General features: G+C 35.9%; 1 protein-coding gene across 1 annotated transcript in view; it reads left to right on the forward strand.

The window, feature by feature from the left end:
* The window catches only part of BRD10 (bromodomain containing 10), a gene marked incomplete at its 5' end in the record, with an annotated part of 106340 nt that overhangs the window by 35554 nt on the left and 45148 nt on the right, over window positions 1-25638 (forward strand). Inside the window, one exon of the mRNA XM_022573673.3 lies at window positions 17246-18663. Within this exon, the coding sequence (XP_022429381.2) occupies window positions 17246-18663 (1418 nt within the window). The remainder of the gene's footprint in view (window positions 1-17245; window positions 18664-25638) is intronic.

Consider the following 25638-nt stretch of genomic DNA (forward strand, 5'->3'; position numbering starts at 1 on the left):
CCTTCCAGCTTTCTTTGGTCTTTCACCTCCTGGGTACTTCATTCTTTTTGATTCAATTGTATATTCATTCTGCTTTTAATCTTACGGTCATGGCAGGTTCTTCACCGTTTTTTGGAGTGTTGCTACACTAATATATTCTTCATAAAGTTGTTGTGAGGAGGTTATATTGATAAAGTAGTTACCATCATTATTGATAAAGTAGTTACCATCATTATTGGTTTTGTTTTTAAAAATTAATTAGCTTATTTTTTAGGTGTGTTGGGTCTTCGTTGCTGTGCACGGGCTTTCTCTAGTTGCAGCGAGCGGGGGCTGCTCTTCATTGCCATGCGGGCTTCTCATTGCGGTGGCTTCTCTTGTTGCAGAGCACAGGCTCTAGGTGCGTGGGCTTCAGTAGTTGTAGCATGTGGGCTCAGTAGTTGTGGCTCGTGGGCTCTAGAGCACAGGCTCAGTTGCTCTGTGGCACGTGGGATCTTCCCGGACTAGGGCTTGAGCCCATGTCCCCTGCCTTGGCAGGCAGATTCTTAACCACTGTGCCATCAGGGAAGCCCTCCCTCAGTCTTAAGTGCCATCATTGTCCAATATTTTAGTTCTTTCTGGTTCTTAACTGTCCAGCTGTTGCCACAGTTCAAGTTTTTATCCAAGAGTCTATCCTTTTCTCATGTTATACTTTCTTCATAAGTCATCTCATCCATTCCCATACCACCTATATACAGAAGACTCAGATATATGTCTCTTGCCCAGACTTCACTAAGTTTGAGACCTAACTGCATATTTAACATGTCTCTGGATGTAGTATCTATCACTGACTGTATCATTGTCTCTCATCTACCAGGAAACAGGTGGTACATTCAAAATGAGAAAATTCAAGGAGGGTTTATTTCAAAAGAGATTGGATTATAGCTGAACATTAAGACATGAGGCTGTTAGCCAGGGTGAGCAAGAGGGTGTAGTTACTGGTACCCATGAGAGGATTACAAAGAAGAGTCTATTGAGATGATACCTTGTGTTGAAGGACACAACTCCCCCCCTTTTATTTAAGTCCATTTATAAAGCTTTTATTCCACTTATATGAACTTAATACATGTGTTCTTAACAATTATGCTTGTATTGTTCATGAAAATTTAACAAGACATTAAACAAGACAGCCATCAGCTCAGGTTATTTCCCTATTAACTATTTTTACAGCACATGCATGTTAGGCAAATACCAAAAACCTCACAGAGAGGAAGCCAAGGGAATAAGTACTTTACCCTACTTTTCCCTACTTTCCTGTCTTTATCTGGTCCTTTCCAGGGCTCCCTCAACTAAACCTAAGGAAAGCTAGTTTATGATGTTGCCTGCTGATACAGTTAAACTACACAGTGAAGGGTAGAGAATAGATCTGCAGGCAAACAAAAGATATTTGCTATAGATATCTTCTTCAAATTGATTACATCAAAAATTAATTATGAAAGCATAATGCTTACACCTAAAACTTGATCTCACTGTAGTGCTCCCTATCTTTATGAATGGCACCAGTATCTATTAGATTATTTAAATTAGAAACCTAGGATTCGTCCAGGACATCTTCCTTTCCCTTATACCCAAATCAAATTCATCCCCAAATGTTGACGGTTTTATTTCCTAATCTCTCTTGAATTTGCTGCCCTCTATCTTCTCTGCCTCCATCCAGTTCCTTAATTTCTCACTTAGGCTACTATAATCTTTTCTTAATTGGTGAAACAGTTGTCCTCCTTCCATTCTGTTTTTCACATTAAAGCTAGAATGAACTTTTCCAAATGCAAATTTGATCATGCCACTTACCTATTCCCATTACTTACACCTCCCCAAAACAAAGCAAGTCAAGTACACACACGAACTTTAATGGCTTAATATAGTTTATAAGACCCTGCTTTTACCTTTTGGCCTCACCCTATCTCCCTAACCTCATCATATGCCTTTTTTCCCCACATTTCTTGCTATCCTTGCCACACCTGCCTTCTTTTTCTGTCTTCAGTACCAAGAGAGTGTTAACTTTATGTGCATCCGAATTTAGAGTTTACATAAAAACACATGTAAAATGTATCAGGAATAGTGAGACTTTTTCTTTTAACCTTTGTTTTCTAAATTTTCTAAAATAAGCATGCTTTTCTTTTATAATTGAAAATATGACAGGTATTAAAATTTATAAAGCGCCACATAACTAGTGAGATAGGCTGAGTTTTTAAAATGTCTTTTGAGCCTCTCACAAGATTTGTTTTAAGTCCTTAGAAGGAAAATGTGACATTTAGTCATCAACATGTGGTATGATACATGGGAGTGCTAAACAAAGCCTCCCTCTCTGTGTACAATTAATTTATCATAATCTATCATGATAATTTTATCAATCTATCAATTCTGTTGATCTAATATCCTCTTGAGAGCTAGTCAGAGACTAGCTGAGAATATAGCTACTGTAAAATTTGGCCTGGAACGGGCTTTGAAAACATCATAAAGAAAGGTCAGATTGGAAGGCAGGGAAGATTGCAAGGATCGTATGATTACAGTAGTTGTGCTTAAGACCTGGGCGTAAGCTTCTCTCTTTTTTTGTTTTGTTTTTTGATTAAAACTTTTGGCATAAGAAGTGAGAAAATAAAGTTTTCCTCCTGCTAATTAGCTTTAAACAACTTTTTATATCAGAAATTCAAGTTGGCAGCAAGCTGAATAATTCTAGTCCATATTATAATATGGTAATACTTCAGTTAACTGATGGGCATCTGATAATTTTTAGGTGACCATCTGGGCAGACATAAACCTAAGAGTAAATTATTTTAAAAAATCATTTAAGTCCAACAGTTAGGTCTCTGATTTGTGATCTATTCCAATTAAAGGAAGGGAATCCCTACTCTATATTTTAATTTTTATACAGTAGGTAGTCTCCCTTTTTTGTACAGTATATGCCGTACAAACCATGGTTTCTTGAATCAGATTGCAAAAATCCAAAATCCTGGCATTCCTATACTACTATCTTTATTTACCTGGATGCATTGGAAACCAATGCAAAGGAGATGGCAGATGATATGTGTTGAACAGAAAGGAATAAACATTGAGTAAGGCTTGGTAGTCTGGCTGTCTTCAGGTAAATGCTGTTAGGGCAGCAGCCTATCTTGGGGCCGATTAGTGTACAGAGGCACTGTTGATTTAGAAGACAGCAACAGTACAAGTCAAAGTTCTGGGAAAATTGAGTGAAAGGGCTGGTTAATGTGTAGTTGCTGGAGGGAACTCCCTGGCGGTCCGGTGGTTAGGACTCCACACTTCCACTGCAGGGGTTCCGGGTTCGATCCCTGATTAGGGAACTAAGATCATGCAATCTGTGTGGTGCAGCCAAAAAAAAAAAAAAAAAAGTGTAGTTGCTGGAATAGTCTTTAAGCTACTCATGACCACTGCATTTTGTTTATAATGGTGACATTGAGCCATTAAGGAAAGATTAAATTATATTTTATATACTTTGTTTATTAAGCAGGAACATATATAATACATTTTAGATAATATTTTAAAAATAAAATTGTTAAAATTGGAAGTTAGCTCTCCTTAAGTAAATTTCAGTTAATCTGGAATATGACATTATTAGGTATAAGTTTCAATCATTAATGTCTACTCTAGCCATATTAAAAATATTGGACCTCTTCACCATTCTTTTTTTGCAAAACTATTTGGATTACTAGAAATAGTGTGCATGCTTTTGTACTCATTTCACATGTTTGTCTAAACTTACTGGTATTTTATTGATTTGGAAATCATTGGAGTTAAAGTAAAAATGTTTTCTACATTTTTGTGAATTAAAAGCTGTGGGGCTTCCCTGGTGGCGCAGTGGTTGAGAGTCCGCCTGCCGATGCAGGGGACACGGGTTCGTGCCCCGGTCCGGGAAGATCGCACATGCCACGGAGTGGGTAGGCCCGTGAGCCGTGGCCGCTGAGCCTGCGCGTCCGGAGCCTGTGCTCCGCGATGGGAGAGGCCACAACAGTGAGAGGCCCGCATACCGAAAAAAGAAGGAAAAAAAAAAAAAAAAGCTATGACTTATGATTAAGTGATTTATTTTCAAATTCTCTATAACACAAAATAACAATGACTTAATGAAGTAGACATTTGTCATTTGTGACCACCCAGCGTTTTTGAACAGCTGCCCAACGTTTTGTTAATTTCCCATGTTGGAAGTCCTGACTTCCCAAAGCAGATGCCAGAAAATTTATATTCTCATACCCACTCATAGCTAAGGTAGAGGCCTGTGACCAGTCACGCTCTTCTCACTTGAAATTGCTTGGGACCAACATGAGGTGGCAGTCTTGGGCAGGGAAGTTAATCTTTTGGCAAAGGTGGTGGTGGGAGCTTCTAGTTGTTCTAGCTTCCTAGTATCAGAAATGCTAAGTAGTAGTGGAAGTCTAGTTTTTCCTGGAGAAGCTCTCAAAGTGTGTTTGGGATTCATATCTTCATATCTATTAAGTTTGGCTCTGTTACCCTTAACAGAGCTTAATTCCTTCTCTACTTTAGCTAGAAGAGATTCTGTTGTTGGTAGCTAAGTAAGAAGCTTGACTGAACACTTAATATGAATGGTTGGTTTTCCTAAAATATAATATTGTATATTGCTCATTTTAGAAAATGTAAATAAATGTCATGCTTTCCTTTTTCATGCTACCAGTTTACATACTGTGTTGTATTGTTTTTTCAGTTAATGGATTATTTTGGATTACAGCTTCTGTATATGTTTCTTACTAGATTGTAAACTCTTATTTAAGAGCGTGGTCCATGCTTTCACCTCTTTGTATTCTCACACATGGTAAGCATTCGATAAACTTTATAAAACTAGTAAAGTTAGGATACTTTAAAACATAATTTTCTTTTGTAAAGCTGTTCACTTGTTAGTGATGTTCTTACCAAGTTATACCTGACCAAAATAACCTTAGGCACAGCTTCTGTTCGTATTTTACATAGTAACAGGTAAACATTCTTGAAGCCAGTAAGGAGCAACCTCAAAAATGAGAACTTGTCCAGGAAAAAAAAAATTGGGGGACACTTTTTTGTTGTTCATTTGGTGATGTTTACTTTTACTTCCAGCTTTATTGAGAAATGATTGATACACATCACTGTATAAGTTTAAGATGTACAGCATGATGGTTTGACTTACATATATTGTGAAATGATTACCACAGTAGATTTAATTATACTGACCATCTCATATAGATGTAATAAAAAAGAGAAGAGGGACTTCCCTGGTGGCTCAGTGGTTAAGAATCCACCTGCCAATGCAGGGGACACGGGTTCGATCCCTGGTCCAGGAAGATCCCACATGCCGAGAAGCAACTAAGCCCGTGCGCCACAACTACTGAGCCTGCACCCCTAGAGCCCCTGATCCACAACAAGAGAAGCCACTGCAATGAGAAGCAAACACACCACAACGAAGAGTAGCCCCTGCTCGCTGCAACTAGAGAAAGCCCGTGCGCAGCAACGGAGACCCAATGCAGCCAAAAATAAATAAATAAAATAAATTTATTTAAAAAAAATTTCTCCTTGCAATGAGAACTATTAGGATCTACTTTCTTTCCTGTAACCGTTTTTTTTTTCATTAGTGAATGTGGTTTTTATAACTGTCCTCAGGCATTCATATAGCATTGCCCCAATACTGAAGGCTTAATTTTTCAAGCTAACATTTTAGAAACATGTAGCACTCTATCTGATTTTAGTACAGCACTTCAGAACAAATTTTTAAATTGAGAATAATTTTGAAAGCTCTTTTTTATTTGTCCTTGTGAGCAGAGTGTGGTTTTCTTCAGCATTTTGTAATACAGTGTTTTTTTAATGTTTTAATTATATTTTAAGTGTTTGACTAAGTTTTTTTAAATTGGCAGATTATAGATGTTAACTCTAGAGCTCTTTGGCAAGCTCCATTCTGTATATACCATACTGCTGAGGATTGGGACAGAGACTCACAGCTCTAGGTCTAAAGAATTATTCTGTGTTACACTGGCCTACACCAGACCAATCTTTGTTTCTCTTTCTCCTGCCTCTTCAGTACTCATGGTCTGAGGCTAGAATCCATCATTCTCCCTTGAAGGGTTTAGTTTATAGGGAACAGAAGAGTGAGTAGCAGCCCTTGAGTAACTCAGGCAATGTCCACATTTGGCAGCATCATACCCCAACTAAGTCATGGCCTTTCCAGGCACCTGAGCCAACACAATTTGTGAATTACTGCCTAATCTTCTTCCAAGAGTAAGCCAGTTGGTGCTAACTTTGGCCCACCAATGACAAACTGTTTGTATTGCTGGCTCTTACGCTAATCACTGTGTAAGCCTAAGAAAGTTATCTTATCGCCCTTCTATGTCCTTAGTGTCCGCATCTATAAATTGAATAAATAGTGTCTGAAATTGCCATATCTCTAGCCTTTATTGGCCAAAGGTTGCTAGCACTGTTTTAGTCAAAACCAAGTCCATAAAAGTGTCTTGGTCTGCTCCAGCTTCTCCTTTCATTTTCTTCCCTGAGCACTAGTTGTTACTCTTTCACCTCTACAGAAACAGAGCATGATTGATTGTGACAGGGTTGACCAAAATCAGTTTCTGTGCCAAGCATACTAAATGAATGCACTTTTTGTTGGTTGGTATTCTAACAGATAGTTTTCTATACCAAACTTTTAAACAAGCTCTGAGTTACATTTCATGAGAAATAACTTGAAAACCTTTTCTTTAGTTAACAACAGAATATTGAAGAAATGATTACCCTTCTCAGTATATATAAAGTGTAGAGAAACTCAATTTCATGGTAAAATACACAGTATCCATAAATCTAACAGGTAAGAAATATAATATCCATAAATCTTTTTGGTATTGGCTCTTTAATATCTCCTGGCTAATATTCTTTTTGAAAAGTTGATTGAAGAATTTTTTTTTTATTTCATTGGCTGTATAGTTTAAAAGTTACATAGTACTATTAAGGCTTCTAATTAAAGACAACAGCCTTACTTCAACTCATCTTCTATTTCATGACTCAGAAACATCTACCTTTAACTTTTTAGCCATTTTTTCTAGTAATTATTTACACATTTCTAAATACATGCTGATTGCTAGTTCCTGATTTTTCAGTTTGGCATTATCTGTTGACATCCATCTTTGGAAGATGAGATTTATTTCACTACAACTGTTTCCACTCACTTGGAAGTTATATGCTTTACTTCTCTTGTTAATTTTGATCTTTTCTGCCTCATCTGTCTTATATATGATTGATGAATAATTTAGCTCTATCTCATTTTTTACTCGCCGAACTAAACATTATTGTTACTGTTTTTTGTAGTATAATGTTTATTTACCCACATGATTCACAGTTGATTTGTTCTTCAATTCTTCTTTCATCTTAGAACTTCTTTCTGTGATCATTGTTTTCCTGAAGTATATACTACAGAAGTATTTTCTCTGTATCTTGAAATTTGGATAGTTTCTATTACTGTCTCCAAGTTCACCAATCTTTTCTTCTGCTATGTCTAATTTGCCATTAGTCCCATTCAGTATATTTTCATCTCAGACATTGTAGTTTTCATCTCTAAAAGTTCAATTTGGGTCTATTTTATATCTCCCATGTCTCTACTTAACTTTTTGACCATATATATTACAGTTTCAATAACTACTCTAATGGCCTTATTTGCTAATCCTAACATTTGTTTCATTTCTGGGTCAGTTTTGAGTGATTGATTTTTATCTTCTCATTATGGACCATGTGTTTCTGCTTTGTTGTATGCCTAGTATTTTGGTTTGGATGCCAAACATTGTGAGTTTTATCCTGGTGGGTGCCGGATATTTTTATATTTCTATGAATCTCCTAGAGCTTTTTTTCTGGAATGCAGTTAATTACTTGGAAACAGTTTGGTCATTTTGGGTCTTTTATGATTTGTTACTTGGGTCCAGAACAGTGCTCAGTCTAGAGCTAATTATTCTCTACTACCAATGCAAGACCTTTCTGAGTATTCTATCCAACGTCCCATGAATTATGAGTTTTTCCAGTGTGGCTTGTGGGAATAGACATTATATTTTCTAATCTTTTGGATGTTTTCCCTCACCTAGTTTTGGGTTGTTTCCTTACGTGCATACACTAGTCAGTGCTCTGAATGTTTGAGGGGGACTCTGTACGTCTTTGTTGTTCTCACTTTATGCAGCTCTCTCTTCTTTAGTATTATGTCCTATAGACTTTAGCTGCCTTGATGTCTCTGGATTCTTGACTTCTCAACTCAGGGAGTCTGCTAGGCTCTACCTGGGTTCTCCCTCCTGCACCATGGCCTGAAAATTCTCTCAAAGCAGTAACTGCAACAGTTGTTGGGCTCATCTTCTCTGTTTCCCGTCTCTCTGAGATCACTGTCCTTTGCTTGATGTTTAGATTCTTACAGACCATTGTTTTATCTATTTTGTCAGGATTTTTATGGTTGGTTCAGGTAGGAGAGTAAATATGATTCCTTGTTACTTCAGGTGGAAGCAGAAGACACTTTAGAAGTTTTTACTTTACTTAGAATGAGTTCTGCTTTTTGTCTAAATGAAAATGACTTTAATTTATCCTCACCCGTGAATGATAGTTGTTTCTGGTTTATTTTGTTGCTATTGAGAAATCTCTCAATCTTTTTGTGATTGTTGTATATGTGAGCTGTCATTTTCCCCCCTGACTGCTTGTAAGATTTTTTTTTTGTCTTTGATGTTTTATTATTTTATTATGATATGCCCAAGTGTGGTTCTCTTAATTTACTTCCTTGGGCTTTTTGAATTGGGGATTTGTGTCCTTTATCATTTCTAGGAAATTCTCAGCCATTATCTCTTCAGATATTGCCATCATCAGCACTCCCCTACCCCTCTTCTGTATTCTTATTTCTGGAGCTCCAACTGGGTGTTAGACTTTAATCTGTCCTCCCTCTTTAACTTCTTTAACATGCCTGTTTTATACTTTGTTTCATTAACTGAAATTTTCGAGATGAATTCTTGTGAAGGCTTTAGGACCCCGATTTTTCTATGTAGGGAAGTTTTTTTCTTTTGGTTATTTTGGGGGTTTTTTTGGGCGGGGGGTTGCTACACTGCATGGCATGCAGAATCTTAGTTCTCTGCCCAGGGATCAAACCCGTGCCCCCTGCAGTGGAAGCTCAGAGTCTTAACCAGTGGACCACCAGGGAAGTCCCATATGTGGGAAAGATTTTGAAGTGTGTAGTTTCTTTAATAGATAACAGGATTATTCAGATCTTTGTTCTTCTTGTGTCACTTTTGTTTGTGTTTTTCAAAAAACTTGCCTGTTTCATTTAAATTGTCTCTTGGCATAAAGTTTCTTACAATATCTTTATATCATCTATATCTGTAGAATCTACAGGATGTGCCCATTTTCATTTCTGGTATTGGTTTTGTGTGTGTGTATGTTTGTTTTCTCCATCAGTATTGCCAAGGGTTTATTCATTTTAATAATGTTTCCAAAGAACCAACTTTCGAATTTAATGATTTTTCTATTGTATATTTGTTTTATATTTCACTGATTTCTGCTCTTTATTTCCTTCTTTCAGCTTTGGGGCTTTGATTTGCTGTTCTTTTCTAGTTTTTTTTCTTTTAATGAACACGTATGTTTGATTTTCAACTTTCCTTCTTTTCTAAATATATATTCTTAACTATAAATGTCCCTCAAAGTACTGCTTTAGTTACATGCACCCCACCACTTTTAATTATTATATATTTTTCCTTCCATATTTCCATCTCTACTCATTTGCATGTTTAAAGTCTGTTATTTTAGTACCTACCCTAGAAACTTTCATATGCATAATTAACTTATTAAAGCCTAATCAATATTTTTACCATTTTCCTGATTAATACAAGGACCTTGGAACACTTTTAACTGTAATCATTTCTCACCCAGCTTATTTGTTATTGTTGTAATGTATTTTAATTATCTTGTCTTCTTTTTAAACTCCACAAAACATTTTTATCATTATTTTATGCCCTGTCTATTTATATAGATACAGCTATATATTACCACTTTTTTGCTCTTTTCCCATCTCTGATCATCAGTTAAGGATCATTGACCTTTATTCCATTTGAAGTAAATCCTTTAGCATTTCCTTTGGATGAGGTTCTGTTCATCACAAATATGGAGTTTTTGTTTGAAAATATCTTTATATTTGTCTTCATTTTTGAAAGATATTTTTGCTGTGAAGGGATATTTACATTGATAGTATTTTTAATATTAATTAATTTATTTATTTATTTTTGGCTGCATTTAGTATTCATTTCTGCAGGTGGGCTTTCTCTAGTTGTGGCAAGAGGAGGCTACTCTTTGTTGTGGTGTGCGGGCTTCTCACTGCGGTAGCTTGTCTTTGTTGTGGAGAACGGGCTCTAGGCACGCGGGCTTTAGTAGTTGTGGCATGCGGGCTCAGTAGTTGTGGTGCACAGGCTTAGTTGATCCGCGACATGTCTGATCTTCCTGGAACAGGACTCGAACCCACGTCCCCTGCATTGGCAGGCAGATTCCTAACCACTGCACCACCAGGGAAGTCCCGATAGTTTTTTTTTTTTTAAGTACATTAAAGATATTCCATTGTCTGCTGGCTTCCATTATTTCTGTTGAGGAGTTAACTGTAAATCTTTTTTTTCTTTTAATTTCTGTATTTTTCATATTTAGAAGTTTTCTTTAGTTCTTTTTCAAAACTGCTTTGCATTTTAAAATAATCTTTCTCTTTGCCCTTGTTTTCAGTTTCTTTTCACTAGACGTATTTTGCATCTCCTAAATTACGTATGTCTATAGATTTTGCGGGGGGGGGGGTCGTACTTTTTTTCCTATCCCTCAACAGTAACTTATTTCCTTTTATATTTTGGGGATTTTTTGACTGTGAACTCATTTCTTGTTACTGAATCAGTGTGGGATTTCCTTAAGATCTAGTTATAAGGTTCATTGCCTCAGAGAATTGATTTTTTTCTGTTCAAGTACCTGACAACAATTTTGACATGAGACCATGTTAACCTTTTTGAGCACCCAGGAAATGTGAATGTGGTCAGTAAATCCACATGAGTCAGCTTACAGTTACAAATTCTTAGAAGAGATTTTATTTTTTCTCCATCTAACACTCCTGTTGTGAAGACAGTTTTCCTTTCAGTCCCTTAGTTGGGGCCAGGAGAAGGGACTGTTGTTGCTAGTACACCCTTCTGCTAATTTTGTGGGCTTTTGGAGTCCCAGCTTTGTACTGGGGAAGCCAGATTCTATCATCCCACAACCACCCCCATTCAGTAAAAAGCTAAAACTCCCCAAAACTATAAGCACTTTTGAAAAAAAATGAATTTTACCAAAAATCTCTAGCATTGTTTAGATATTTGAATGTAATTAATATACATAAATGCCAAATCACAAATGATAGTTTCTTCATTAGCTTTTTTAATGAACCAGAGCTACTTGATCAGATAATTTGTTGTATCTGTAATAACAAGGTAGTTATAGTGTGACCTCTTAGCCAGAAATATAAAAGTAAGTTTCTTCTGTAAAATGAAAGTCCTGATATTGCTAAAATAGTATTCTTACTATGTATTTGTTTTAACAGATTACAATATGATAGTACAGAAAAATAGCCAGTGTCAGACACTGTGCCTCGACTTTCATTTAGAGTCCATGAATTAGTCACATCTTTATGTTTTTATACATCTTTTCTAGAGGAAGAGCTCTCACTCTTGAAAATTCAAGAGAAAGAAGTTATTATATTTTCTTCCCCTTGTTGGTGCATTTTAATTTCTCTCCCCACACCTTATATACTTTTATTTCTTTAAATACAGCTTTATTGAAATACAATTCACATACCATAGAGTTTACCTATTTAAATATAAAATCCAGCTGTTTTTATTACATTCACAGAGTTGTGCAACCATCACTGCAGTCAATTTTAGAACGTTTCATCACACCAAAAATAAAGACTAATGGGACTTGCCTGGTGGTCCAGTGACTAAGACTCCATGCTCCCAAAGCAGAGGACCTGGGTTTGATCCCTGGTCAGGGAACTAGATTCCACGTGCTGCAACTATGAGTTCATATGCCACAACTAAGATCCAGCGCAGCCTTAAAAAAAAAAAAAGACTGTGAAGTCACTTCCCATTTCCCCCACCTCCCCAGTCCTAGGAAGCCTCTAATCTACTTTCCATCTCTGTTCATTTCTGGACATTTTATGTAAATGGTATTATATAATATGTGGTCTTATGGGTGACTTCTTTTACTTAGTATCATGTTTCAAGGTTCATCCATGTCGTAACATGTATCAGCACTTCATTTTTTTTAATTGCCAAATATTCCATTGTACAGATATACCACTTTCTTTTTTTTTTTTTTTGGCAGTTTGTCAGATGCTTTTTTTTTTTAAACATCTTTATTGGAGTATAATTGCTTTACAATGGTGTGTTAGTTTCTGCTGTATAACAAAGTGAATCATTTATACATATCCATATGTCCCCATATCTCTTCCCTCTTGCATCTCCCTCCCTCCCACCCTCCCTATCCCACCCCTCCAGGTGGTCACAGAGCACCGAGCTGATCTCCCTGTGCTTATGCGGCTGCTTCCCACTAGCTATCTATTTTACACTTGGTAGTGTATATATGTCCATGCCACTCTCTCACTTCGTCCCAGCTTACCCTTCCCACTCCCTGTATCCTCAAGTGCATTCTCTAGTAAGTCTGTGTCTTTATTCCCATCTTGCCCCTAGGTTCTTCATGACCATTTTTTTTTTCAGATTCCATATGTATGTGTTAGCATGCGGTAGTTGTTTTTCTCTTTCTGACTTACTTCACTCTGTATGACAGACTCTAGGTCCAACCACCTCACTACAAATAACTCAATTTCGTTTCTTTTTATGGCTGAGTAATATTCCATTGTGTATATGTGCCACATCTTCTTTATCCATTCATCTGTGGATGGACACTTAGGTTGCTTCCATGTCCTGGCTGTTGTAAATAGAGCTGCAATGAACATTGTGGTACATGACTCTTTTTGAATTATGGTTTTCTCAGGGTATATACCCAGTAGTGGGATTGCTGAGTCGTATGGTAGTTCTATTTTTAGATTTTTAAGGAACCTCCATATTGTTCTCCATAGTGGCTGTATCAATTTCCATTCCCACCAACAGTGCAAGAGGGTTCCCTTTTCTCCACACCCTCTCCAGCATTTATTGTTTGTAGAATTATTGATGATGGCCATTCTTTTTTTTTTTTTTTTTTTTTTGCGGTACGCGGGCCTCTCACTGTTGTTGCCTCTCCCGCTGCGGAGCACAGGCTCCGGACGCGCAGGCCCAGCGGCCATGGCTCACGGGCCCAGCCGCTCCGCGGCATATGGGATCCTCGCGGACCGGGGCACGAACCCGTGTACCCTGCACCGGCAGGCAGACTCTCAACCACTGCGCCACCAGGGAAGCCCGATGATGGCCATTCTGACTGGTGTGAGATGATACCTCATTGTAGTTTTGATTTGCATTACTCTAATGATTAATGATGTTGAGCATGCTTTCATGTGTTTGTTGGCAATCTGTATATCTTCTTTGGGGAAATGTCTGTTTAGGTTTTCTGCCCATTATTAGATTGGGTTGTTTGTTTTTTTGATATTGAGCTGCATGAGCTGCTTGTAAGTTTGGGAGATTAATACTTTGTCAGTTGCTTCATTGGCAAATATTTTCTCCCATTCTGAGGGTTGTCTTTTGGTCTTGTTTATGGTTTCCTTTGCTGTGCAAAAGCTTTTAAGTTTCATTAGGTCCCATTTGTTTCTTGTTTTTATTTCCATTTCTCTAGGAGGTGGGTCAGAAAGGATCTTGCTGTGATTTATGTCATAGAGTGTTCTGCCTATGTTTTCCTCTAAGACTTTGATAGTGTCTGACCTTACATTTAGGTCTTTAATCCATTTTGAGTTCATTTTTGTGTATGGTGTTAGGGAGTGTTCTAATTTTATTCTTTTACATGTAGCTGTCCAGTTTCCCCAGCACCACTTATTGAAGAGGCTGTCTTTTCTCCATTGTATATTCTTGCCTCCTTTATCAAAGATGAGGTGACCATATATGCATGGGTTTCTCTCTGGGCTTTCTATCCTGTTCCATTGATCTATATTTCTGTTTTTGTGCCAGCACCATACTGTCTTGATTACTGTAGCTTTGTAGTATAGCCTGAAGTCAGGGAGCCTGATTCCTCCAGGCCCATTTTTCTTTTTCAAGATTGCTTTGGCTATTTGGGGTCTTTTGTGTTTCCATACAAATTGTGAAATGTTTTGTTCTAGTTCTGTGAAAAATGCCATTGGTAGTTTGATAGGGATTGCAATGAATCTGTAGATTGCTTTGGGTAATATAATCATTTTCACAATGTTGATTCTTCCAATCCAAGAACATGGTATATCTCTCCATCTGTTTGTATGGTCTTTAATTTCTTTCATCAGTGTCTTATAATTTTCTGCATACAGGTCTTTTGTCTCCTTAGGTAGGTTTTTCCCTAAGTATTTTATTCTTTTTGTTGCACTGGTAAATGGGAGTGTTTTCTTAATTACACTTTCAGATTTTTCATCATTAGTGTATAGGAATGCCAGAGATTTCTGTGCATTAATTTTGTATCCTGGTACTTTACCAAATTCATTGATTAGCTCTAGTAGTTTTCTGGTAGCATCTTTAGGATTCTCTATGTATACTATCATGTCATTTGCAAGCAGTGACAGCTTTACTTCTTCTTTTCCGATTTGGATTCCTTTTATTTCTTTTTCTTCTTTAGCTGTGGCTAAAACTTCCAAAACTATGTTGAATAAGAGTGGTGAGAGTGGGCAACCTTGTCTTGTTCCTGATCTTAGTAGAAATGGTTTCAGTTTTTTACCATTGAGGACGATATTGGCTGTGGGTTTGTCATATATGGCCTTTATATGTTGAGGAAAGTTCCTTCTGTGCCTACTTTCTGGAGGGTTTTTATCATAAATGGGTGTTGAATTTTGTTGAAAGCTTTCTCTGCATCTATTGAGATGATCATATGGTTTTTCTTCTTCAGTTTGTTAATATGGTGTATCACATTGATTGATTTGCATATATTGAAGAATCCTTGCATTCCTGGGATAAACCTCACTTGATCATGGTGTATGATCCTTTTAATGTGCTGTTGGATTCTGTTTGCTAATATTTTGTTGAGGATTTTTGCATCTGTTCATCAGTGATATTGGCCTATAGTTTTCTTCCTTTGTGGCATCTTTGTCTGGTTTTGGTATCGGTGATGGTGGCCTCGTAGAATGAGTTTGGGAGTGTTCCCCCCTCTGCTATATTTTGGAAGAGTTTGAGAAGGATAGGTGTTAGCTCTTCTCTAAATGTTTGATAGAATTCACCTGTGAAGCCATCTGGTCCTGGGCTTTTGTTTGTTGGAAGATTTTTAATCACAGTTTCAATTTCAGTGCTTGTGATTGGTCTGTTCATATTTTCTATTTCTTCCTGGTTCTGTCTCTGAAGGTTGTGCATTTCTAAGAATTTGTCCATTTTTTCCAGGTTGTCCATTTTATTGGCATATGGTTGCTTGTAGTAATCTCTCATGATCCTTTGTATTTCTGCAGTGTCAGTTGTTCCTTCTCCTTTTTCATTTCTAATTTTATTGATTTGAGTCTTCTCCCTTTTTTCTCGATGAGTCTGGCTAATGGTTTATCAATTTTGTTTATCTTCCCAAAGAACCAGCTTTTAGTTTTATTGATCTTTGCTATCATTTCCTTAATTTCTTTTTCATTTATTTCTGATCTGATCTTTATGATTTCTTTGTATTTATCCATTCAGCAGTTGATGGATATACAAATACCAAATACATTTGGTAGTTTTACTCTTTGACTATTATGAGTAATGCTACTATGAACATTAATATACAAGTTTTTGTGTGGACATTTATTTTCATTTCTCTTGGACATATACCTAGGAGTAGGTTTGCTGGGTCATATGTTTAACCTTCTGAGGACCTGCTAGACTGCCTTTGAAAGTAGCTATATCCTTTATAGTGTATGAAGTTTCCAGTTTCTCCATAGTTTTACCAATAGCTGTTAGTATCTCTCTTACAATAATCGTCTCAAGATCATTATCATAAGAGAGATACCAATTCATGTATTGGTATCGTACTGTGGTTTTGATTTACATTTCTCTAACAGATAATGATGTTGAGCATCTTTTTATCGGCTTATTATTCATTTGTACGTCTTCTTTGGAGAAATATTTACTCTGTCCATTTTTAGTTCGGTTATTTTATCCTTTTATTATTGAGTTATAAGTGTTCTTTTATTTTCTAGATACAGATCTCTCATTAGATACGTGATTTGCAAAAATGTTCTCCCATTCCATGGTTGTCTTTTCACTTGATGATGTCCTTTAAAAGCACAAACGTTTTTAGTTTTGATGGTGACCACTTTATTTTTTCTTTTGTTGCTGTGCTTTTGGTGCCATATATAAAAACACTTTGCCTAATGCAAGATCACAGAGACTTATTTTTATTTAATTTAATTTTTTTAATTAAGAAAATTTAAAGCAGTGCCCGTAAAGAACTTTTTAAGGGGAAGGAAGCACTTATAATCTCATCAACATAGGATTCACGTATTTTTGGAATACTGTCATCTCCTTGTTCAGTATTTGCATATTTTCACTATTGCTGTTGTTTGTTAAGTACTATATTGTGTTCTGATATTTTTTGTGTTTATGCATAATATTCATAATTTTAATTTTAAGGCTATATAATATATCCAGCTTATTTCCCAGTTATGTAATACAACTTCTTTATATTTTTATTTTCCTTATACAGAACTCCAGTTAACACTGACAAACACGCAACTTTTTGCTTCTATTGAATTATCTTCTTAGAATAACTTTTTAGGAATGGAATTATCAGGTCAAAGGATGTAAACATGTTTACAGCTCTTACATGACATCATATTACTTCTAGAAAGCACTAAACTGTGCTTTTGTGTAGTAAACATTTTAAAAATGTTTTTCATTTATTTTGAAGTTGATACACATTGTGAGTTGAACAGTTTTACCTTGAGTAGCAATGTTAGTGATAATCCTCCATCAGTAAAACTCAGGATCAAGTTATATGTGTATTTCTTCATCTGAAAAAAAAAATCACAATAGTACATCTAATGGGACACTTTGTACTGATAGTGAAAACTGGAACAGCCAATTGCCTTGTTGACTGAATATAAATATGACGTACTTAAAATTTAGTATTTTATGGTATTCTCTACTTTAAGTAATAATAATATAATTTGTTAAATTTTCTTTAGGCTTCGGGAGCAGGAAAGAAAAGAAGCAGAAGAAGCTAGTCAAAAGGAAGTAGAAGAATGGGAAAGAAAACTTCTAGCTCAAGCAGCTCCAACTTGTATGGAGACCATGTGGGAAATTCCAGCAATCGGGCATTTCCTTTGTTTAGCCCAGCAAATTCTAAATTTGCCAGAAATAGTCTTTTACGAATTGGAACGCTGTCTTCTGATGCCTCAGTGTAACGCTTTTCTATCTAAAATAATGACTTCTCTGTTAAGTCCTCCCCATCGCAGACCTACCTTACATCGAAGACCTACTTTGCCTTATAGAACCTGGGAAGCAGCACTGAGACAGAAAGTACAGCAGTGGTACACGGCTGTAGGGCAGACTGAAAATCCCAATAACTGTGCTGAAAAACTTGGGTTGTGTCCTCAGTTTTTTAAAGTTCTTGGAGAAGTTAATCCATTGGAAGAAAAACTTTTTCATGAACTACCTTTCTACCAAAAAGTGTGGTTACTTAAGGGTCTTTGTGACTTTGTGTATGAAACACAGAAGGAAGTTCAAGATGCTGTGCTTGGACAGCCTATTCATGAATGCAGGGAAGTTATCCTTGGTTACGATTATTTGGAGAATGCTTATGTACATTTCCCACAGTTCTGTGGTGCAGATGTACGGATTTATAAACAGAGACCTTTTCAAGCCCCAGAATTTCCAGTTCCACCCATTAAAATACAAAGAGTACCTCGGATTAAACTGGAGAAATTGAAGTGTGACTATGTTAGTGCAAGTAATGGAGAACATAGGTGCAGTAGAGAAGGCCTGCCCTCTGCCTTCAGGAAAGAGCAGGAAATTAGTTTTGATCCAACTTGCTGCCCTGCTAAAATGAACTTGGATAATCATGACATTTCTGTTGAAATGGAAGTGAAATCCAACTGTGAAATTAGAATTCGCAGGCCCTGTGAAATGAAAATAACTGATTGTTGTAAAGAAAATTTAGAGAAACCAGGGAGCCCAGGGGAAGTTACTGGCTTTGGAGAGCCTCTCAGTCCAGGTGAAATAAGGTTTATAGAAAATCAGGAAAAATATGGTGAAGCTTCCAGAGTAAAGCCTGAACCCAGTCCATTAAAAGAAAATGCTCTGAAATCTTGCCAAATACATGTAAATGGAAGTCACAGTGATCATCCAGAAATTAACTGCCACAAAGTTGTAAGGGATATTCTATTAGAACAGTCACTGCAGAGCCACAAGAAACTCAAAGTAACTAAAATGAGGGCAAAAAAGAAGAAAAAGAAAAAAAAGAAATTGAAAGATGTTTTGAATGAAAACTTACAAAGAAAGCGTGAAGGTCTTCATTCCCTTGCATTCAAGTCTTACAAACCTGAGATCCAGAATAAGTTATTGATCATCAAAAAGAAAGCAAAACACAAGAAGCACAAATCTGGTAAGCTAACACAGATGGGTGAGAATTACATTTTAGCATATATCAAGTAGTGCTTTCAATTAGGCATCATGGAAGGCTCTGACTGACAAAATGAAATAACGTGTGTGTGTGTGTGTGTGTGTGTGTGTGTGTGTGTGTGTGTGTGTGTGTGTGTGTGTGTGTGTGTGTGTGTGTGTGTGTGTGTTCGTGTTCAAAGGTCAAGTTTTATATTAGTCCCCATAATTAAAACCCAGAGCAGAAGAGGTTTTATATATAATACTAGCAACAACAAAATACTGATGTAATACATTTGAATTTAATTCTCAGTTGAGAATCTTTGGGCATTATGTTTTTACATTCTCTGGACCAATTTCTCCATAAGTGATGCTTCCCATCATTTTTAAGAAGTGTTTTTTTCCCCAGGCTAAGGGCAGTACAGTGCAATGGAAGAAGCACTGATATCAAGAGGTATCATTCCCAGAGCTAAAGTGTATAGCAACTAGCTTCTTAAACCAAGGCAAGTTAGATTATTTTTCTGGGTCTTAGTTTTTTCCCACATTATATATTTTTCAACTTCCTGAAAAATTATTTTAGTATATATTTTCATATCCAGAAAAAAATGTGAACTATAAGGGAAAAATTACATCAACTAATAAGATATGAAGCTTTTTTTTTTTTTACAGGATTTGTAAGTTTGTCTTACACCAGATTTAAGTACTCACTATATTTGCCACAAGCCTGTTTGAACAATAACAACAAAAAATCCGATGAATAAAGTCTTCAGTGGTTGTTTGCTCTCTTTTTATAATTACTCAGGTGCTTTTGCTTTTCCTGTTGTTTGCCATTTAATCAATTTATGTCTCAGTTACTAAGAGCATAGATGAGATAAAAGCACATGATCAACTTCATTTATTAACACTAATAAAAAGTTGCTGGATTGGGAAAAACTTGAATTGTTTACTAAAATGAGTTGTGATTTATTGTCATTATTTATGGATTTCAGTTTTTTATTCCTTCCCTCAGTAACAAAGGTAATGAAGATTAGACAGTAACTTGATGAGTTGGCAGATGAGGGAGTGAACTTTGTTTAGCTGATATAGTTGCTGTTATACTTTAGTTATTTAAATCATTAAATACAGTTAAATGTATTTTAAAATGTGTATGTAATATATAATTGATAAAGAAGTAGTACAAATTTTACCATCAAGAACAGGCTTGGGCTTCCCTGGTGGCGCAGTGGTTGAGAGTCCACCTGCTGATGCAGGGGACACGGGTCCTTTCGCCGGTCTGGGAAGATCCCACATGCTGCAGATCGGCTAGGCCCATGAGCCCTGGCCGCTGAGCCTGCACGTCTGGAGCCTGTGCTCCGCAACAGGAGAGGCCACAACCGTGAGCGGCCCGCGTACTGCAAAAAAAAAAAACAGGCTTAATTTGTTGAACTAAAAATTGCAAAGTGGTCCACATTGACCCAGATGATAAAAAGCTGCAGTTTTTTTAAAGTGACTCTCAACAATAAATCCTTTAAATTTTATAAGCAATCCATTAGGCTATATAAATTTAGTTTTACTGATTTGGCAAGTTCTCTTTGAAATGTTAGCCTCTAATATATTAAATAATATTTTAAAATTTAAAAACTGTTTTCAATTCCAAAGCATGTAGTATTGTTTTATTAATACCATTATCACCTAAAACCTTTTAAGTGTTCACTTATGACCTACTATTCATGTGTTCAAAAGTAATTATGGCTCATGATGATTTATAAGATAAAATAGATATTGATGTAGATCCTATACAGATTATACCAGTAGCAGAATAAAAATATTAACTCCTAAGGATTGAATTAAAAGGAGTTTGTATTGTAAGCAAATAAAGTGTTGCTTCATTTTTAAAATGGAAGTTCAGAGTGTTTGTAGATCAGAGAAAAAATTTGTGGGAGTTGCATGTCCAGTTCTAGACAAGTGGGTGAATAAAACTCAGAAGCAAATTCAGTGAGTACGGTTCATGCTCTCTGAGGCTGTTTGTTGGGAAGAGAAGGCTTATAGGAATGAAGTAGAAGAAAATAATGGCACTCGCCTATACACTTTCTCATTTTATCTTCAGGGCAAATTTTGGAAAGTCAGTTTTCAGTGGCACAAATACTAGGATCTGGCTAATACAGTTTCCTTCTCCCTTGTTAGTACTGAGTAAGCATAGGCCAGTTCTTTAGTTTCTTCACTAAACTTCTTACTGGCATAACAGTACTACGTAAAATGATATAACAACAACAGAACATCTGTTTTATGTCTTTCTGTACACTTGTCTATCTGAGGCTTTGCCCTGAGGTTTTTTTATTAGGTATATGACATTGTGGCCTTTTATAGTTAGGGGCATACCCTAATCCAGTGTTTCCTTTCTTACTCCTTTTAAAAGTGAGCTTCATGGTCACAGGTTTGGGAAATATTCCTCTTACAGATTCACATTGTGCATTAGTACAGGTCCACAGTGCATCGTACAAAACTCTTGTACCGGATGTGTTTTGGAATTCAGAAATCTTCAGATTTTAGAAGAGTATTATGATATATATAATGTTTATTAAATAACATCCCCAGTGGAGCTTAGGGCAGCCCGTGTAATCAAATGTATAATTTCTACAGAAAAATATGAAATAGTCAAACTAAATGAGATGAAGACTACAAAGAATCTCATAACAGTTTATGTCAGGTTTTGCTATCATATAAATTATTTTTAAAACTTCAGTTTTCAGAACCTTTTGGACTGTAGAATTGCACATAAGTGATTCTGGGCCAGTATATTAAGGACTTCAGAAAATCTTGAAGAAAACTGTTTAGTTTTGTTTAACCTAGTATTTTTCAAGTTTACTTGAATACAGAGCTTTTTTCAAGGAATAGTATTCTGTAGAATGTGCTTTGGGATAAGCTGTGTCACCCATGGCTGATTTATGAACCTTTACTTAGGGTGGACTAAATGTAGTTAATCGGGATTTATGTAGTTAACCTGGTCCAATTTATGTTGATTACACAGGCCCTAAATTTTGCTGGAATCTCCAGATTTAGTAAAGCTTATTGTGATGGCAGATGATTTTTAGTAGAAGGCACAAAGATAAATTGGTTGAAAATGATTTGATAATTTTAGTGTGCTGTGAGACACTTTTGCAATCCATAAGCATTTTAATCTGTTTTTCAGAATTGGACTTTTCTTCCTGCTTTGTAAATTTTGAATTTATTTTCATTTATTTGAGCCTGCTCCTTACTCTTGGAAGCATTGTAGAATAGAAAAACATTGGCATTTTCCCAATTATGCATACTTATAGCACTAGATACTTCTCCTTCATAATACTTATTTATAAAATTTATTCTTAATAGTTAAATTTCTAGGTTGTTTTGATGATTGTCTCCCTCTGTTGTATAACATTCTTGAGGACAGAAGGATTATTTCTGGTTTTGCATCCCTAGCACTTAGCACAGTGACTAACTCATTGTGTAAGAATCTATTGAATGAATAAATGAACACACATAATGTGGTTCTCCCAGATATAACTAAGATTTATCCCTTAATATGTATCTTTCACATTCTTTTAATGCGTTTATATTTTTTAATAGGATTATACTATACATACCATTTTACAATCTGCTTTTTTCCCACATGACAGTATACCATGAACATCTTTGTGCAATAAATAGATCTCTGTAGCATCATTTTAAATGGCTATGTAGGATTCTGTTATGTGTATTGTGTAGTCCATTTAACCAACCTCCTTACTGGGCATTTTGGTTGCTTTTGGTAATGCACTATTATAGATCGTGTAGAGCAGGTAGAGTTGAGTGAAATGAGTGAGAAATCTTAAAATGAGAGGACTTTTTATAAAACCTGAAAAAAACAAAAATGATTCAAGGTACATTAATTATTACAAAAAAGCTTGTGGTATTTTAAGTTATTTATTTCAACCAGTTTGGTTTGGAGGGTTTTTCCCTCCTTACATGGTCATTATTTTCAACCAAATCATTTTGTGTGAGCTCCTCTAAACCAATTAAAATAAATAAGACAAGTGGTGGTAGTTTCTTATAGGTGAAGAAACTAAGGTTCAAAAATAGTAAATAGCCTCATTTAATAATTGTTAAGTATATGGTAAAGACCATACAAAGGTCAAAGAGAGGCTAAATCCATGTGTGCTATAGTAAGATTTAATAGAAGATGAAGGACTTTGAAGAATAATGGGGATTAGGTAGATGAAAAATGGTTAATAATGTGAGCACAGCCATGGAGGCATAATTAAGCCAAGTGTCACTGAAAAAATAAGCATAATTAGAGAAAAACTTAAGGAAAAAGTTGAAAAGTTGAGGGTTTAAAAGGTGTTTGAATGATGGAAATATGCCATTTTGAGGTGATATCTTTCTGGGTATGTGGTGCTATTTTAGATAATTGAATCAGGAATACAGTGCAGGGAAATGAGCTTGAAATAAAATATATCAAATGTGTGAAAGTAATGAGCTGCTTTATAGGGAATTACTGAGAAAGTAATGTAATCTACAATATTTGATTATATCCAGGCCCTTATCTGTGAAACAGTTGTGTAATTCTGTGTTAATATTACTATAGAACCTAACTATGTGTGTCTTTATGGGAAAAATTCTTAGAGGACCAACTCAAGATGCCAAGGTACAAGACTGAAGGAATTGACTATACTCCATGTCCTTTTATTTTAATGCCTTCTACTTCCTCCACCCCTGCAAAAACCTAATACTCATATAATGATTACTGCATGCCAGGCACTATTCTAAGCCTTTATACATATTGTCTCATTTAATCCTCATAAAAACTCATAAGTAGATGGTACTATTCCCCCCATTATATAGATTTTATAGATTTTTAAAAACTGAGGCACAGAGAGGCTTATTAACGTATCCAAGGTCACACAGCTAGTAAGTGAATGGCAGGATTAGGAGAAGGAATGTTGCAGGGTAATTAGGATGCCATTAAAGAGCTATAAAAAGAAACTGGCAGTGTTTATAAAAATGAAGGGATAGAAGATAACTCCAGGAAGAGGAAATTCTAAATCCAGATAAGGAATGATTATATAACTGTTCTATCACACTGACAGAAGAAGAAAACATTTTGAGAGAGATGTTGCAGTAAATAGCAGAATTTGACAACTAATTCAGTATTCTGAGTTAAAGGGGAAAAAAAGAAATAGGTATTCAGGAGTTATCGAATTATTTTATAGTGTTAAAAAAATGCCAGTATGATGAGAAATTTGCTCATAGGCAAGGAGAATAGAAGGAAAATCAGCTGTTTTATTAAAGTCAGTGGCTTACTTAGAACATTCCAGAAACTTATATTAGCCAAGATATGGACACTTAGTAAATTAAAGCCATATTTAGACTGTTTCTGTGACTTCACCGTCTAGCTAGGCACTTGCCAGAATCACTTATAACACAAATGCTCTTGGGTTTTTACTTTTAACAGTGATTAATGTCTTAGTATCCATTCACATTAATATTCCTAAAATGAAAGTACCGAGAGAGTAGTGTATGTGTTAGAATAATTTTTAAACATGGGAAGGCCGAATCTAGGAGTATTGAAGTGGAAGCCTGAATAGTCCAAGGAGCCAAGGAGTGAATACAGGCAGGAAAACCAGGTGAAGGTAAAGATGAAGAATAAGAGACTAAGGAAAGAGTTGGATTGGGAATGATAGTCACCTTAATTTTTCTGGTAAGTGTATCTCCATGTTCTAGAATACTACAATTTTATGCCTAAGTTATAGTGTGAAATATATTTTTAGTTATATTTTTCTCTCAAGTTGGGCTTCCTTCTAGAGCTGATCTAAGCGTAATTTTAAAAAGCTTCATTAGGCTGTGCTTGTATCAATTACTAGGCCATATTTAGTTTCCTTATCCATTTCTAGGTACATGTTGACACTCACTTTTTGCCCATGTTTGTGTTTTAGGCTCAGGAATTGTGTTGAAATTCTTTGTATGTTTTAAATTGACTTCTGACAGCTATATTTTATGGGACTAGGTGACTTAGGGCAGTGGAGGTAAAAGCCGTTGGTATGATCAAGTAAGTGGTAGAGGAATGGAAGCCCACTAGGGGGCAGTATGTAACTTGCCCTCTATATTATCTTGCCCTGGAGCAAAAACAGGTTATAAAACAAAGGCTGTGTGGTTTTACAGTATCCCATGCTCCATTTTAAAAGTAATATTTAATAAAAAGTAACAGTTGATTTTTATTGAAGAATACAGGAAAATTTGTATTCAAATTGTTTTGTGGAGGACATAGTCTCAAGGTATTAAGTAATAGTGAATATGCAAATCTTATAACCCTAATCAAAAGGAATGCTCTGAAATCAATCAGATGCAGATTACATCCCTGTAGAATGTCTGAAAACAATGCAGTATTTTACCATAAAAAGAGCACAGCTTTGAAGTGAGACACATCTAGTACCAATATATGCTCCAGTGCATATTAGCTGTAAGTTCTCCATCAATTTATTTACCTGTTTATAGCCTGTTTCTTTCTCTGTGAAAAATGAGGTAATACCTACCTTGCTGTATTTTTTCAAGGTTTAATGGAATAGCAAGCAAATGCATAGCACCTAGCATGGTGCCTGGCACACGGTAGGAATCAATAGATGGTAACTATGATTTTTGAGAGGTTAGAATTACATAATGGAAAGAGCTTGGACTTTGGTATTAGAGTCCCTGGCTATGGGGCTTACTTATTACAGTGTAACACTTAAGTAAGTTAAGTAACTTTTTTGATCTTCATTTATCCCTTATTAAAATGGGGATGTTGCCTACCTTGGAGGGTGGTTTTCAGAATTAACTGAGGTAATTTATATAGCACCTTACTAAGTGTCTGACACATAGTAGGCTATCAATAAATGTTATTTTCCTTACTACCGTTCCTAGGTCATGTTGTGAAACTCTTTGGTAAATTGTGTAAATTATTTAAATTGTCTGTCAGTGTTTTCCTCATTATAAAATGGACTCAGATTGA

This window comes from Delphinapterus leucas, chromosome 6 (genome assembly GCF_059928025.1).
Source record: "Delphinapterus leucas isolate spDelLeu-1000000601 "Yukka" chromosome 6, BTC_Dleu_Yukka2, whole genome shotgun sequence".
Classification (NCBI taxonomy): domain Eukaryota; kingdom Metazoa; phylum Chordata; class Mammalia; order Artiodactyla; family Monodontidae; genus Delphinapterus; species Delphinapterus leucas.